This window comes from Solanum stenotomum, chromosome 7 (genome assembly GCF_019186545.1).
Source record: "Solanum stenotomum isolate F172 chromosome 7, ASM1918654v1, whole genome shotgun sequence".
In the NCBI taxonomy this organism is placed as follows: Eukaryota; Viridiplantae; Streptophyta; class Magnoliopsida; order Solanales; family Solanaceae; genus Solanum; species Solanum stenotomum.
In genome coordinates, this window is record NC_064288.1 from 61561116 (window position 1) to 61579206 (window position 18091).

The 18091-nt window shown below is 35.8% G+C and overlaps 1 protein-coding gene across 1 annotated transcript; it reads right to left on the minus strand.

The window, feature by feature from the left end:
* Positions 1-7196: 7196 nt before the first annotated feature.
* On the minus strand, positions 7197-7970 carry LOC125870133 (F-box/kelch-repeat protein At3g23880-like). Its single transcript, XM_049550482.1, has one exon. The coding sequence runs from the start codon at positions 7968-7970 to the stop codon at positions 7197-7199; it is 774 nt and encodes a 257-aa protein (XP_049406439.1).
* Positions 7971-18091: the final 10121 nt, after the last annotated feature.

Consider the following 18091-nt stretch of genomic DNA (forward strand, 5'->3'; position numbering starts at 1 on the left):
GCTCTAATTTAGTTAGTATAGTTTATTTAATTTTTCAGTCATTGTTAGTTGAATAGTCAGGTAGTCACTAGTCTTGTCCCAACACCTATCTTTAGTTAGTAGAGGCTTAATAGATAGACAAAGTCAATTAGTCAATTCAGTCTTTTGTATTCAGAAGTTTAAACATTATTATCATTATTCATATTCAAATTTATTTCAGACTTTAGTATGAAATATATTTAATTGATTTTAAATGTTCATTTTATAAGGCTTCTGCTTGTATGTTTAGTCTTCCGCTCAGTAGTCAGCCAGGCCAAGGGTTCGCTTGGGACCAACAATGGTTTCTGAGTGTCGGCAATGTCCGGGGTGTAGGATAGAGGCATGACAATCTATATAGGGTAAAACTAATCAAGATTGATAGATAGATAAATCATAAAGTGACATATGGCATAAGCAACAAGTCAGGCCTGACTAAGAGATTGACACCACAATGTGACCCCACCTAGCTCCGAAGATGCATCATCAGATACGAGACACAAATCAGATAAAGTAAATTTGAAGTTCAACCATTTTAAGGAAATTCATGATTAGTGAGTAGCAATAATGTGTATTAATAGGTTTCATGAGGCTTGATGCGCAAATTTTGTTCTCGTCTTATTTTCATTCACTTATAGAAATTTACTTGCTTATGCTTTGGAAATTCATGCTCTCAAGTTATATTTCATAAATTTATCCATCCATAGACGGACAACTTGTGCATATTTTCTACAATATCTTTTATCTAATAAGTGGGGAAGTGAGTTAAGAGGTGTAGAAATCATTACCCAAAAGTTGAATCATTGAAAAAGCACTTTGATTTTCTCTTTCTCTATTTCAGCACTTTGAATTTATAGGGAAAAATGATGAAAGTAACTTTACAATATATTTTTTTTTCAAAAGACAGGACATGTCCTCTTAAAACACGCTCGAAACTAGAGAAAAAGAAAATTTTCAGCCTTGCTGAAAATGTCAATGTTACTGTCAAACTGAAGAATATTTGTTTATCACTTGATAGAAGGAAAACATCAAAACAAGTTCGACACAAAATATACAATCATTTATTAGCAGTATAGGGAAAAAAATACATACTATGTGTGGATTTAAGAAGCTAGATTTTATTTTATTTGATTATCGAGAAATCCCCATGGTTGATAGGACGAATAATGGTCCTTCCTCCCTAGATAAATACCATGCATTTGTCTTGGCTATGGTCACTTTTTCATAATATCACAATAGATATTTGATAGCATGATGAATTGATCAACACTTGAAATGCATTAAACAATGGTTTTCATCTTTCCCTCGGTGAAACACAACCATACCTATAGATTTTAACAGCTAATATTTGAAATATAGAACATAATATTTATGAGCAGTAACAGTACGAATCCACATCTAAGATATTATGCTATGTCCATTTGTGGTTGTGCCACCATTTCTGCTAATATTACACAGAATTAAGTAGGGCTGATTGTCAGTGCATTAACCCGCTCAAAATATCTTCTGAGGATGTACGAGTGTCCTGTAAAAAGGCCTTAGAAAGGAGCTTCCTACATGGTGGTGGCCATTGTTGCTAAGCTATCAACTTGTCTGTTCTATTCTCCGTAGATATGGATAACCTTTGGAATACTCAGCCTCTGGAAGAGGCACCTGCAATTAGCCAAAACTGAAAAGTTAGCGTTATAAAGTAACTTAACTACTTCATGGGCTGTAAACTATGCAGAAAAGTTATAGTCAATCCATGTAAGGGAGCAAGTAATTCATCTTAGAAACACTTTTGTAATTGAAATAAAATAAACAAATCCTAAAATCCTATGTAACTTGAAAGCATCCAATATTCACATATAACAACCGAACTAGAGTTTCAATTGAAACGACATAAGACGAGGTTTTTCATCTCACTTGGTGATACATAACAATTGTACCTAGTTCGAAGTTCAACTTACATACAATTTACAACTCTACTTAGGAACAAGATATTAACAAATTATATAGATATCAAAGCCCTGGAGCATGATAATTTTGTGTTTATCTATAGTTACATTGAAGAAAAATAAAATTAAGAGAAGAATCCCTAACAGGATCCCAAAATTGTTGCATCAGTAGTCCTTCCGATAGAAAAATGAGACACTAGGCTTTCAATGTAAATTTTCGCGCAGCAAATTTCTGCGTAGCAGCAGTCATTTTCAGAGTTATTAAAGTCAATAGCGGCAAGACGGAGTGAATCATCCTTTGGATTGTATATTGCTGGGGAATGAGAGAACATGAAGTCTGTAGTTTTGATGATTGGCAAAGAGTCATGATGGATTGTAGTTGTGATGACTGACAGAGAGTCTTGATGTGTAACAAATCATTGTTTGTCAACATCAAAAAGGGGGGAAATGTTGGGAAGTAGGAGAACATATAAAGTAGTTTTGATGATTGATAAAGTGACCATGGTTCACTACTTGTTGTCTTATGTGTACTCTACCAGGTGAACCAGGTTCTTAGACGTGACTGCAGACGACCTGCACAATTATGAGAGATTGCGGCAAAGAAGAAAAAGAGCAAAAATAAAGAAGGAAAAGAAGGAAACAAATATGGAAAGAAATAAATAGGGAAAGAAATAAAGAAGTAGCAATTCAAGTCAAATAAGGAAAGAAATAAAAAAGTAACAATTCAAGTCAAAGGAAAGAAGTATATATACACAAATTCAACAAGGAAAAGGATTTGTTATTCCTTTCCTTGTAGAAGTTGATGAAGGCAAATCAAATTCTATAAAAGGTTCAAGACATTGAAGGAAAAAGTTGTCTTTGCATAAACACAAATTGAGAGAATTTTCCAGCAAAGCCAGAACGATACCTATTGCATATTCATGAAATTTATCATCTTGAGAGCAATAGTTATTGGAGAAAAAATACAGGGCTTCATCACAGAAACGTAGGGACCAGGTTCATGAGTTTTGTTCCTCTCTGAACTATTTAATGTGGAAGTCCGGTCGATTAAAGTCTAGGGTTATTAGTGTTTGTTGATTTTTTCTAGGTTTATTATTGAGTAGTAATAATTCCTAGATTGTTTAACAAGAAGTGGGTTTGACTTCTTGGGGAGTAGAGTCTTGAGAGAATTGTAACAAGAAGTGGGTTTAACTTCTTGAGAGAATTGTAACAAGAAGTGGGTTTGACTTCTTGGGGGTAGAGTTAAGAGAGAGCTGTGAGAGAATTGTAACAAGAAGTGAGTTTGACTTCTTGGAGAGTTGAATGTTCGATTATAGTTAATCGTTGGAGAGTTAAAGGTACTAGAGTTAGTTCCTTTTGAGTTGTAATCCTGAAAAGGACGTGAATCTTGAAGTTAATAAGACTGTGGTGTGGTTTTTACCTTCCTTGAGTTAGAAAGGTTTCCATGATAAAATCTTTGTTTTATTGTGCTGCGACAAAAGTACAAGAACCTAGTTCTTGTATTGGGGTTAGATTTCTTCAATTGGTATCAGAGCATGTCTTTTCATTAAAGGACTCACATATTGAAAAGGATCAATGGTTACACCACCTACACCACAAGAATGAGTTTCTCAAACTCGACCACCATTGTTTAATGGAAAGTATTATGGATGGTGGAAGAACCGCATGATGGATCACTTACTAGGAGAAAACCCAGACCTATGGGAAGTTGTGTTGGACGATCTAACCATACCCATGAAGAATGGAACTGATGGAACCACTCAAGTACCAAAGGATAGGAAAGAATGGAATGTTGCGGATAAACTTGCAATTCAGAACAATGCTAAAGCAAAAAAGATCTTGATATGCGGAATAGGTCCAGATGAATTCAATTGAATCTCATCATGTCAAGATGTAAAAGCAATATGAGAAACTCTACAAACTGCGCATGAAGGAACAACTCAGGTAAAGAAGTCTAAAATTGATAATTTGAATAGACAATACGAAATATTTCAAATGGCAGAAGGTGAAACAATCCAAGAGATGCACACCAGGTTCACTGCTCTCATTAATGAAATCTACTCTCTAGGAGAAATAGTTCCCAATGGGAAGGCAATCAAAAAACTTTTGAGTGTTCTTCTAAAGTCTTGGGAAAGCAAAGTAGAAGTCACTACTAGAGTTAGTTCCTTTTAAATTGTAATCCTGAAAACGGACGTGAATCTTGAAGTTAATAAGATTGTGGTTTGGGTTTTACCTTTCTTGAGGTAGGAAGGTTTCCACGATAAAATCTTTGTTTTATTGTGCTGCAACAAAAGTACCAAAACCTGGTTCTTGTATAGAGGTTAGGTTTCTTCATATATAATTATATTAGTTGATTCAAAACCAACCACAATTTCACCTTTATTTGACATGAAAGATGGAAGAATGTGTGAAAATAATGGAAGAACTTGCAAAAATAGGGAATAATCATACTTGATGGTTAATATCTTTGTCCAAGAGTTTTTCATAACCCAAAGAGACACACATTTTCCCCAATTATTAGCATAGCCACAAAGATCACTTCCATATAGTTGTCACGCCCCGAGCCTACACCCTGGACATAGCCGGCACTCGAAGACGATTGCTGGCTCCCAAGTGAACCCTTGGCCTGGCTTACTTAACTCAGCGGAAACCTTAACTCAACAGAATAACGCCATGCAACAAAAGGTCATAAAATAACCTAACTGATAAAATCTAGCCAAAAAGGCAACTCGAGTTTCAAAATAGAATATTTATATATATACATAGATGAGAGACTCAATACTAGCTGACTGACTGTCTATGAAGCCTCTATAATACTGAGATGGATGTTGGAACAGACCCTACAACATCCTAATAAAACAAAACTTGGAAAAACGAAATAACAGAGTCCTCCTAAAAGCAAGGAGGCTTACCACTGACTCTGGAGTGCTCAACTAGATCAACGGTGTGCTGGACGATGATCCTGGGTACCTGCGTCTGCATCATAATAAGATGCAGGCCAACTGGCATCAGTACATGGAATGTACGAGTATGCGAGCTGGACAACTAAACAACAAATTAATCTTGAAAGGGGTACAAAAGAGAACTTACCTTGGCTCTATTCAACTCATGAGTAACTGAACTCAATATAATGTAATAAGATACATGCAATATATAAAGCTTGTAAAACTATTTAAAACATGATGTCAAAAATCATATTTATAATATCATAAAAATACCATGCTCCCTCTCAAAGTCTACTTGTGCAATGCATGAATGAAGTCTCATACCCCCATCCATACTAAGCAAAACCCCTTGAGGAACCATGCAATTTCTACTGTGGGAGTTTCTCTAACCGACAGCCACCACTATAAGCCTAAGTGGTGATACAGCGTCTTGCCCACGCTGCCAGAATTGTCATATACTTTGCCGTCATATAGAACGCTTTAACTTTAACTTAGTGGATCCACTAGCTTAACTTACGTGATCATCTAAAAAGTATGACCTGTTAAATCCTATGTTTGGCTACATGGTTCTTATGGAGAGTTGAGTTAATATGAACTCGCGTCCCCATTTTAGTGCTCAAAAGTACTCGCAAAATATACTTTAGCTCATATGTTTTTAAAAACAAACTTCTTTCTCTAGTTTGAATTAATTGCTCAAACTACCCTCTTAAAAGAGGTAATAGCTCTTGAAAACTCTTTCTAAAAAGAACATATCAAAACCATATTTTAATATGATCATTGATGACTCGGGAAGTCATACTGCATAAACATTGATGATATATCTAGAGACCATACTGTTTAAACATTATTGACATACTCGGTTGTCATACTAATCATGTTTTAGAAACTCTTTCGCAAAACTCATCTTTTTCTTAAAACAAATAGTACTCAAACTGCTCAAAAATCTTTTGGAAATCTAAGTTTCCTCTCATCTTAAATGTGAAAACATTTATAAACTTCTTTGGGAATACTTAGTTCCCTAATAACTTTTGAGAAATGAACTTGACTCTATACTCTTTACTTAACTTGAAACTCTATACTTTTTACTTAACTTGAAACTTGAGCCTATAAATGAAGTTAAAACATTCAATGAAGACTTTTGAAAAACTTTAAAGACTTGCTTTGACTTACTGCTTAACTTCTAAGCTTGACTCTAACTTCACTTGACCTTGATCCTAACTTTCCTCGAATTGAATTATGGAATTCAAGGGTAATGATCTCATGTTTATGGATCAGTTTGTGATTTTTAGATGTACCTTAGAGTGTTGAAAACAACTAGAAAACATAGGTACATTACCAAGGAACATGTACGAAAAAGTGGGGAAGGAATGGGAAAGATTGGCGTCCTTGGCGCTCTGAGTGGCGCGGGGCGCCAGCCTTCAGACTTTAGAGGGGCCTGCTGGGCGCTTTGCAAGGCGTGCTGCCCCAAGGTTGGAACTTCAGAGCCCCTTTTGGGGTGCGTTGGCTGGCGCGACGCCCCAACCTTTTCCCCAAAAAAATCCGACTTTTCTCCTTAGTTTTTCCAACTCTAAATCTCCTTAACTTCAAAGGTTCCAGCCCCAAACACTTACAATCATAAAACCCCTTAATATACAATGGATTCAACTTAAAATCACAATCGGAAACATGCACCAAATCAACAAGAAACTTCAACAACACAACCACAACTTCAACAATCACAACCACAAACTTCAACAAACACAACCAATCTTTTCTCGGAATTAAACAAGTTTGGCACGTGGGGGAATGAACCAACCCAACACTATGATCTCACATACCTTAATAGGGATCACCCCTGACGAAATCCACGACAATCTCTACGAACCTTGCTTCTTGTTCTCCTTCTCCTCTTCTCTCTCAAAGCCCTAACCCTCACTTTTTAAAAGGGAAAACTGATTTAAAATCAGTCTAGATCCTTAATATAACCAAAAGAAATGGTTAGGGAAAACACCAAAATACCCTTACAAATTCGGATGAACTTCCAGGTGCCAACAACCCAACTTCCAAAGGGCATAACTCACTCATACGAACTCAGAATCGAGCAAAGTCAGCGGCATTGGAAAGATCAGTCCAAGAGCTTTCCAAACATAACTTGAAATACACCTAAATCATCCTGAGCTAGGAGTTATGACTGTCTGAAGTTGACCAAAAACTCATTTTGTTTCCATACTTGACTAAATTTCCAGATTTTTGAATTCTTTCCAAAAATTGACTATTTCCAATTCTAAGCTTCTTCATAGCTATTTCAAATTGCCGGATGTTACAATAGTCCCAATTGCAAATCGTAGTTTCCTTCTCCGTGAGGTGGTTGCTCCATCTTTTCCAATTTCTCATTGACCAAATCAATATAAAATATGTTAGGATCACTAGAGTCATCATTAACCCAATAAATCTTCCCATTAACAAACTTACCTGAATTTTCTATAAAATCCCTTTTCTGATCAAGACAATGAATGTTTCTCCGAGAATCGGTCTTTAGACTATATATATGGACCTGAGTATCATACGAATATTGTCCATTATAGTAAGTACATGCCACTACTTTATAATCATCACAAAATTTATCATATCCAAAACCATATATGACACATATAGCATCCCTCGAATTAGTTGTACAATGGGGTACTTTCTTGTACTTTCTAATGGATGGATTCCATAGAAACAAATTGTTTGACCAATCAACAAAAAATAACCCATTGACATGATTTATATAACGAATCTGTTGCTGTTTTTTCATGGGAAAATTAAAGTAAGATGCTTCCGTCGCATTAGACTCATAAAGTACAGGCCTAAGAGACCAATCCTTAAGATTATCATCATCATAATCACACCACATGAGCCTATGGTGAGTGTTGTCCTTGTTATTAGCTGATAAGTTAAGTTGAGACTTGATAAACTCGGGACTAGATATCAAATCAAGCCAAGATTTTGAAACGGAAGTGAATTTTAAGAGGGATTTCACCGGAAGCCTAGAGAGGATTTCCGTGATGAGCTCTGATGGAAGAGTAGGGATTCCCAAGATCGATTCTAGCATTGGAATTGATGAAAATCGAGAGAATGAAATTTAGTTGTTGCAAATATTTTGAGAGTTTTACTTCTGCATGAAATACAAGAGTTTTACTGCGATTGTGGTAACCGTAAAATTCAAAAAAGTCTTCTTTATATTTATTTTGAGAGTTGAGAGTTCCTTACAATATTGAAAACCCTAATATTTATGAGAGTCATCTATATTTATTTCCCACATTCATTTATTTATTTCTCTATTAGTTACTTCTAAATTCAATAGACTAAAATAATAATGATAATTAAAGAAAATACTTACTATAGTTACTAGGGGTAATGTGGTAAAATCACAACTCATCCAAAAAAAAATCACATCATTTTCCATTCTTGTCTTCTAAACCCAACAACAACTTCTTGATTCAATCAACAAAGTTGATAGAATACACTTGAATGCAGTGATCTCCCTGTTCATTATTGCATCTGTTGGATTCATCGAGGATTTTTTTTTTGCCTTGTACGGATATTCTCATCACTCTCTGCTTCCATTTTTCCAGAAAACTAGTAATAGTCTGAATTCTCTATACTTAATCTTTATGTCTTGTACATCTTTCTGGAGCCAAACATTTAGGAAGGTCTCTTTATTGGCGCGTAAGTCTCATATATATATTTGGAAATTGAGTTTTACAGATGATTACGCGGTTTGTGTATGCATATGCAGGTTTAATGTTCATGCACCATATGTTGTAGATGACCGTCGCTGCCAACTGGGACTGCTCTTTAGTCTTCCTGAATCACAATCGGCAATGGACCGTTGGCCATTGAGTGTCATATATACCTTCATGCCCTGCATGTGGGGGAGTACACTGGCATCATCAATAGTCAACAGTTTCTTGGGTCTCAACACTTTCTTGATCGTCCCTCCGATGGTCAAGAGGGTGAGTGAGATTGCCTTCTTAACAGGACAACCGTTAGGTTACTACGGATCATGGTCCCTATTTGACGCGCTCTAAGCCCGGCCCGCGTGCGGTTAGGTGTTCTAGTCGATGCTTATTGTGCCCAATGTGGAGTGCGAAATTGTAAGAAGTATATGATGTGGAGTGCGAAATTGTAAGAAGTATATGATTTTGCCCCCAAAGTACAGAAGAAACAAGATAAAGTAGAAAGATTTTTTATGAAATTGTAAGAAGTGTATGATTCTTTTGAACAAGACAATTTTGTTATGTTTTTTTTTTTTTTTTTGAAATACAAAAATCTATGATCTCCAGATTGCATCGCGCAATGTACAGGAAGAGACGATACAAAGTAGGATGATTTTTGATGAAATTGTAAGGTTCTAATTAACAAATTAAATTTGTGAATTGAAACTTGTAAGGTGTTGATATGAATGAGTATTTTGTGGCAGAGATATGCTGATTTGCCTTACTGGAATGAGGTAACGTTGCTTAAGCATTACGAGGAAAAAGTTGGAGGTGCGAATGAACAAATTGCTGATCAAGATTGGGGTGTTAATGAACAAGATGTAGGCACTAATGGTCAAGATGGAGGCGCTAATGATCAAGATAAAGGTGCTAATGAGAAAAATGTTGTTCAAGATGATGCATATAGAGTCTCGCCAATAAACTGAAGGAAGATGTAGATCAACTGAATAGATAATATGATTTATGAACCAACAAATGCAGACATTGATACTTTGTTACTTTTCTCTTTAGTTTGAATTTGTGTGGGGAATAAAATGCTTTTTTGGAGTGAATCGATAATAATCAAAATACAATGAAATGTTCAAGGAAACTTTATTTATGTATGTCTATCTGCCTTCATACATATGTTATTCTTCGAGTTTCTCAAAGCAGGCATATTTCATGGAGTCTCCGACTGCCGGAGCAGGACTCAAAATCCTGTCAAACATAGAAGAAAACATCAAGGAACAGCATGGCCAAGTTAAAGACATCAACAAAATAAAAGAATAAAATTCATGAAGAAAAAACTGATCACCCTCCACATCGATTGGGATTGATTATTGATTGAAATCACAACCAAACCAATTTAATCAATTTTTAAAATATTAAAATTAAACCAATTTAAATATAATGGAGTAATTCATTGAGTAAATTGCCAGACACAAACTTATTAAACTTTGGAGTAATTCATTGAGTATAAAATGGAGATTCTTTGATCAAGTTGTTCTCGACATCTTCTAATTCCTGCAATGTGCTAGCTTCAGAATAACTTTTTGAATATGCTTGATCTCTTGAAACAAGGGTTATGCATCTTTCTGATGCACCCCTACAAGGATGTTTAGTTTAATAAATTTGCAGAAACCATAAAAAAGAAACTGAAACATGAACGATTAAAAGGGAGAAATAGAACAAAAGGAACTACTAGCATTTACTTCATCTGTAATTAGAAGATCAACCTCAGATTGATTATACACAGCAGGCAATCAAGGGAAGGAAACCTTCCGTTACGACAATCCTACATACCTACTTTGAGGCCTTAAATTATATATATAGCAACCACGATTCATGTCATCGTATACATGGTAACTTTGAAGTGATGTATGCTCAAGGGACTTGACTGTATCATCAGTATATATAGTAACTCCTAAACTGATGGTTAACCTGATTAACAACAAAATGCATGGCCCTTGGCAGATTAAGGACATTATTTATCAATTCTCTTTTGTTCATATTTATTGGGAAGGCAATATGGTGGCTATCAACTGGCTAATTTTGCGGTGATACAGAGAAGCTATGCTCATTTTGAATATATTATGAGTGGAATTATTAGAAAATGAAACGGAAAATGGGAATGCGTGAAAAGGAGAGCTATATTTCTGAAGTTAATGATCTGTGAACATCCTGAAGTTAATACAAGAAAAACAGAGCTTTTGAAGTTAATAAAAGCAATGGACTGATCAAGAGATCTTGTAAAAGGATGCTTTATGGTTCTATATGCAACTTAACTTCCCTTTTCGACACACAACATACCTACTTTAAGGCCTTAAAATGAAACTAGAATAGTAAAGTCACATGAACTGAAGAGAAAAACAGAACACCGACTGTAGTGTCTCCGTGCAATGATATTCCAAATTTGAACATATTTGACAAAGTTCTTAAATATCTAGAATCAAGCCTGGAAATGAAACAGTGCATTTCGAGTAAAGTGACTGCATCACCAATCCAATAAAAAATAAAATTTATCCCAGAAAGAGCCAGCTTTCCACTTTCGAACTCTACCAGATACCAGTTTTGATTTTCTCAATCAAATTTGTAGGTTGTTACTTCTTGTAATTTATCACGCAAAGGCTTGCTTTCATGACTCGAACTCCTCATATTCATTAAACGATCCATAAAACATGAAATCATTTTATTAGTTGTGAAAAGGATGACTTTTCTAGGATGGCAATTCCATTGCAAATTCGCATCCACAAAAGTCTTAGGAATTTGATCTCCTATATACTGCAGTGATACCAAATTTGGAGCATTGATAATATCCAACATAGGATACGCTTCCCCAACGTCTAAATAGTATAGGTGTTCAAGAGTTGGGGTGTCAATTTTAACACGCTGGTTTCTAAATGTCTTAATAGTAGCTGACTTGATCCTTTGAAGATTCAACAACTCAATCTTTTCCAACCCATAACAATACTCAAGGACGAGATTGACAATCAAAGAACATCTATTAAGTAGTGTCTGAAGCATGTTATCGTCTAAACTTATAGAAGAAAGAGAAAGCTTTCTCAATGAATTGTAGTTCGCCACACCACCACTAGATAACGAAACATGCTTCAAATTAAAACCCCTCAGAACCAATTCTCTTCAAGATTTCGCTGCCAAGATTGTGAAAATAGGTAAGGTGTATGATGTATACCGAGGAACTCCAAATACGATATCTTTTACACCAAATACGCACCGTTCTGAAGTGCAATGTGAAGCCACTCATCAAACAAAGGGAAAATTTCATCATAATAACTAGAGTCTGATAATTCAAACTTTTCTATAGGAATTTTTCCATCCCGATATCTCTCTATGATATTATCCACTTTTTTCATATTACCATTAAGATAATCAACTCTGGATTCCAAATTGGGATGAGTCGACCAGGCTCGTAGCCATGTTTTGGAGAGAATGCTCATCTTGGTTGCTTCTTTAAAACTGAGAAAACAGCGTATTTTGTGAATGAGACAATCAGACAATATGTCAGATGTGGCTTTCATCACGATTAGTTGGTTGATCTCTATGGAAAAATTATTAGGGTTTGTCCTATTACATGATTCTTGAATTTAAAGCTCCGTTAAAACATAATTCAAACGTGTTTGCATAATTTTTTCTCTTTTTCTTAATTGCTTGCATATGTTCCCTGACTTTTCCGATTGACACTTATTCTAGGGAAAAAGGGTCTCTAATGTACCCTAAACTTTGAGATTTATAACTAATATACACCGTATTATAAAAATAACTCATATATACCTCTAGTGTTACACATCCGGTTTAGCTTGGTTACCAAACAGTGCAAAATAGCCACTTGTAATTGAATACCTTTGTGCCTACCGTTCCTGCATCCTATCGTTCCTCCAATGCTCAGCTGTTCCTAATATCGACTGCACTGATACTTTTCGTTTTTGTTTTGTCCTTTGTTTCTCCTTATTTTTGTTGTTGGTTCCATGTGGGGAAAAGAAATAACTAGAAGCTAGCATGCTTTGTAGAGCAGGATTTATGAGATGGTATAGATTTTGGTCTAATACCTTCGTCCTTGCAGGTTAGCTTGGAGGAAAGAATCAGTCTGTTGGTGGATGAAGTGAAAAATTTGAATTCAACGAGGGTAAAAAATTTAATATCACTGTTAGTAAATTTTTGATCACTTCTATTCTTTCACTTGATAGTGGAGTTTTGTCTTGCTTTTGACTTCAGTCTCATACCTGTTTACATTCATGCTGATAAGCAATTTATTTGTGTTTCTCTTTGATAATTTTCCTGGTCAAAATAAAGACTGAGAATAACTTTGGCATGAATATCAGGTGAGCTTGGAGGAAAAAGTAAAAGAGACGGAGAAGTAAAGAGAGAACTGGGTCCAAAAGGAGGTAATTTCTTATATCTTAATGCTTGTAGTTTTGAGTGGGCTTTGTCGCTAATACGCTCTTTTCTGAGACTAATGTATATTGTTTCAGTTGCGGTCAAGTAATAACAAGAATTTAACAAGCTAGGTATTCTGGGTTGCATGCCCTTCCCCCGAACCCATGCATAGCGGGAGCTTAGTGCTTTAGGCTGACCTATTCAATCGAATCATGTTATGCATCTGTCAAGTTGCTATGGATATTTCACGAGTAGCGATATGATGTGCTTAATAGATAGGTGAAAGAGCAATATGACCTGCTATGCATATGATTTAAGATGCTTGGCAATTTAGAGGAAACATATTCATAAAATATATCTGGCTTCAATTAAATGCTCATTGATATAATTGTTTAATAAAAACAGAACGGATACCAAAGAAATTGTTAAAAGAACAGTGAACAAAATTCAAGTCAGATGGTTTTGAATACTTGATGACATATAAAGTATGGCTTCTATTAAGAAGAATTGTATTTTTTCTTGATAATGAAGCCGTCAGGTCTGTTAAGGGAGTAAAAGACAAAATAACATGCAAGATGGAATCATGACTAGACAACTGATGACCTCAATAGTAATAAAGAACACTTTGGAAATGCAATTTATGATGTTCATTCATGTGGGTGACATTCAAAATTACAACAACTATAGCGGTATTTTGCTACTAACCCACACTCGGGGAGTTCGAGAGAAGGTGGTGAAGATAAGGTTGAGGACGGTGTGTCTATTACCGAGAACCAATTTGGATTCCTGCCGCGAAGGTCAACTACATAAGCCATTCATCCCATAAGTAGATTGATGGAGCAATATAGTGAGAGGAAGAGGGACTTACATATGATGTTCATTGACCTAGAAAAAGCATACAACAAAGTTCGTGGGGAGGTTCTTTATTTTTTTAAGACCGTGGTGTTCGTTTTGAGCACCTCGACTAATTCCATGGGATACCTTCCACCTCCCACCAGCAACAGATTCTAAGTAACTCTGTCCACCAAAGCTAAGACAGATGTAGAATTTTTTGTCTCCGTTGAGTTTTGAACCTAAGACCTATCAGTTGAGGAGCTTTGTGAGATCAATGCTCTTTTCTTCCATAACAAGATCAACAACATGTGCAAAATTCGAACACACCTAGTGGCTTTTTCATCCTGTCCCTTCACCAAAATTTAATAAGTCGAACAAAATCACTTCCAATCTAATTTGAACCGACAGTATAATGAAAACGGTATATTTGAACCAAAAGTAGAACTAGAGGGGTATATCTCTTGCTATCCCGATTAAATTTGTAGGCTTTTTTACTTTTACTTATTGTAGTTGACTAAGCCAAGAGTTGCTTCCATGAGAAGTAGAATGACTCGAATTCTTCATATACATTAATCGATCAATGAAACAACATTAGAGTAAAAGTGAAACAACAAGAGTTGACATATTGCCTGAACCTGTGATTCACAAAATACTCTGTTATCTTAATTATATAGAAGCAGCACATATGAGTATTCTCTCCAAAATATGGCTACAGGCATAGTTGACTAATCCCAACTTGAAATTCGCAGTTCGTTCTACTCATCAAAACATCAATATAGTAGATAACACATCAACTTGAAATTCGCAGTCCGTTCTACTCAATTGACAAGTTTGAATTTCTCAAGTTAGCAAGATTGATAAGTGCCTTGGTATTGCTCTTCATAATTTATAAAAATTATACATATCTTTCATCATACCCCTTCCCTATTTTTAAATTTCAGGCTTCAAACTCTTTAAGAGAACTGGTCCTGACTCAGTGTGATCTTTCATTAACTGCTAGTCATGTGGCGAATTGTCGTTCTTTGAGAAAGCTTTCTTCATCCTAGGATACTCAACATATCATCAACAATCAAAATGATTATATGTTTCATCGATCGATTACTGTATATGAAGAGTTTGATTCATTCTACTTCTCATGGAAGCAAGCTTCAACTTAGTCAATTAAAAGAAGTAAAAGCTTGCAAATTTGATGGGAAGAATGAGAGCTGGCAACTTGTGGAACTCATAAGCGGGGAGCTGAAAACAGGGGACCTTTACAAATTGAATGCAATAGAATTCACAAACATTTGGCAATACCTGGACGACATTATATTTAAATCTAAAACGTCCTGCATATGAACACAGTTTTTGATGTACCCTAAACTTTGCAATTTATAACTGATATACCCCTTATTATAAAAATAACTCATATATACCCCCATCATTACACAATTAGACCATATATACACTTTTCATAATCCAAGTATAAAATTCCTTTTATCAATTTATTTTGCTACTCAAGATAAGGTGAGATATGTAAGATTAAATTACCGTATAAATTTTTTATCCTGACATAATCTTAGAATTATTATCAAGTATTATATTGAGGCTCTAGAGGATATGTTGAGGGCTTGTGTTATCAATTTCAAGTGTAATTGGGATGATCACTTACCTGTCATTGAGTTTTCTTACAACAATAGTTATCACTCTAGAATCCAGATGGCTCCTTATGAGGCTCTCTATGAGAGAAGATGTAGATCTCCTATTGGTTGGTTTGAGGTTGGTGAAGCTGGGTTGATAGGACCAGACTTGGTTCATCAAGCTATGGAGAAAGTGAAGATCATTCAAGAAGGGTTGAAAACCGTGCAAAGTCGCCATCCTATATCGATGTTAGGAGAAGAGACTTGGAGTTTGAGGTAGATGATTGAGTTAACGACACCCGGGTGTTATGAGATGCGATAAGAAGGAGAAGCTTAGTCCCCGGTATATTGGTCCTTACAAGATATCTAAGAGGATTGACAATGTAGCCTATGAGTTGGAGCTACCATTAGAGTTAGCAGCAGTCCATCCGGTGTTTCACATTTCAATGTTGAAGAAGTATATAAGCGATCCTTCAATTATTCTACCTACTGGAAATATTGGTATTAAGGACAACCTATTTTATTAGGAGATACCCATTGAAATACTTGACCGTCAGGTTTGCAAGTTGAGAACCAAGGAGGCTGCATCAGTCAAGCTCCTATGGAGGAATCAATTCATTGAAGAAGCTACTTGGGAGGCTGATGAGGATATGAAGAAGAGACACCCACATATCTTCTCTTTCCGAGAAATTCCAGACCAAGTTAATAACTTTTTGTAAAACACTATTTAAGTTGATATGCTATGTTGTGTTAAATTGCATGTTGGTGTTTGACCTTGGTGTTAGATGTTGCCACCCTTATTTCTACTTAGAGTGATCTCATTCGAGGACGAATATTCCCAAAGGGGAGATATTGTAACACCTCGATCTTAGAAAGAGCTATTTTTAGAAAGAACTAAATTGGAAAGAGCCAATTTAAGTTTTGGGTCAACTTCAAACGACCATAACTTTCGGTACATGATGAGCTAGGTGGCCCATAAGGAATCAAATGAAAGGTCTCTGAGTCCTCTTTCCAACACCACCAAGTTTTCTAAATTTTGAATCCAGATGAGGGAGATATGCCCATTCGAGCTCAGCCTGTCCGATTAAGGAAAGTTCATCCAAATTAAAGAGGGGTATTTTGGTCTTTTCCTAACCCCATTAGCTTTAAACATTTTTAGTAATATTTTAGGGGTTTTAAATAACTTAGATCATTTTTCACAATTCTAAAATACGCTTAGGATCTTAGAAAAAGGTTCAAGAGGAGGAAGAAAGGAGAATATTCGAGTAATCAAGGTTTCTTACAAATCGTCGAGGGATTTTGCAAAGGATTTGATCCTAATGAGGTATTTAAGTTTTCATAGTGATGGGTTCATTCACACACAAGTCAATCATGAGTTTCTTTTACGAATTTCATCCATAAGATTGGGTATATTGAGTTCTTGATAAGTCTTTTGAAGTTTGTGTTTAATTTTTTCATATGAGGTTTTGTTGAGATCTTGCGATGAGGATCTTGTGGTTAAGTATTTTTCTTGAGTAATTATGAGTGGATTTCATTGTAACTATGTTAAGTCTAAGAATCTAAAAGATCTTGAGGTAAACCGTTCGATTCTAGGGGAGTTAGAGATGAAATTGAAGCAAGAAAATTCATCAAAACCTGGGTATAGGGTGGGGCGCTGCACCACTCAATGCACCCCAAACCATTTTATGTAGCTTAGGGGTTGGCGCTCTGCGCCACTCAGTGCGCCAATGTCACGCCCAAAGCCTACACCATGGACGGGATTGGCACTTGAGAACCATTATTGGCCCCAAGTGAACCCTTAGGCTGGCTAGACTCACTCACAGAAAATGTACTTAAATACAATCTTAAATAAACTGTCTGAATAGATAAACTAAGAATGTTTAGAAAATAACACTCAACTTAGCCAAAATAGCAACTCAAGTCTTTAAATCAAACAACTGAAATATCAAGACTAAAGAACTCATAACTAACTATCTATAACGCCTCTAGATACTAAGAGCGATGTCGGGACAAGACCCCCAATCATCCTAACAACTGAAATAACCAAAAGCAATAAAACAAAACATAACCAAAGGGATCCTCCGGAAAGCAAGGAGGCTCACCAACTGACTCTAAGTGCTCGACTTGATCAACAAGGCGCTGGATATTGATCTTGGTTACCTGTATCTACATCATAAAATGATACAGGCCAAATGGCATCAGTATATTGAATGTACGAGCATGCGAGGGGAAAGCTAAACACGACATAATATTGAACTGAATTCTGAAAGAACAGTTACCTCAACTTTACTCAAGTCATAGATACTCAACTCAAATGCAGAATTAAACAACAGTGAAGGTGCAGTTTATATAAAACATTTAAAATAGTAAGAAACAACTCATTATACATATATAAAAAGTAATATAATTCTATGGGAGTTTCTCTAAGCGACAACCACCACTATGAGCTATGTGATGATATAGCCTCTCACCCACGCTGCCAGAATTGTCCTATAACTTGTCGGGATATAGAACGCCTCAACTATGTGGATCTACTAGTCTATGCTAAAAAACATTAAGGAATCATCTAAAAAGTATGACCTTTTATACCCACATTGGCTACATGGTTTATAGAGACATTGAGTTGT

Excerpts from the sequence above, each read along its gene's own strand:
- LOC125870133 (XM_049550482.1), bottom strand. The coding sequence starts at position 7,970 with ATGCTAGAATCGATCTTGGGAATCCCTACTCTTCCATCAGAGCTCATC.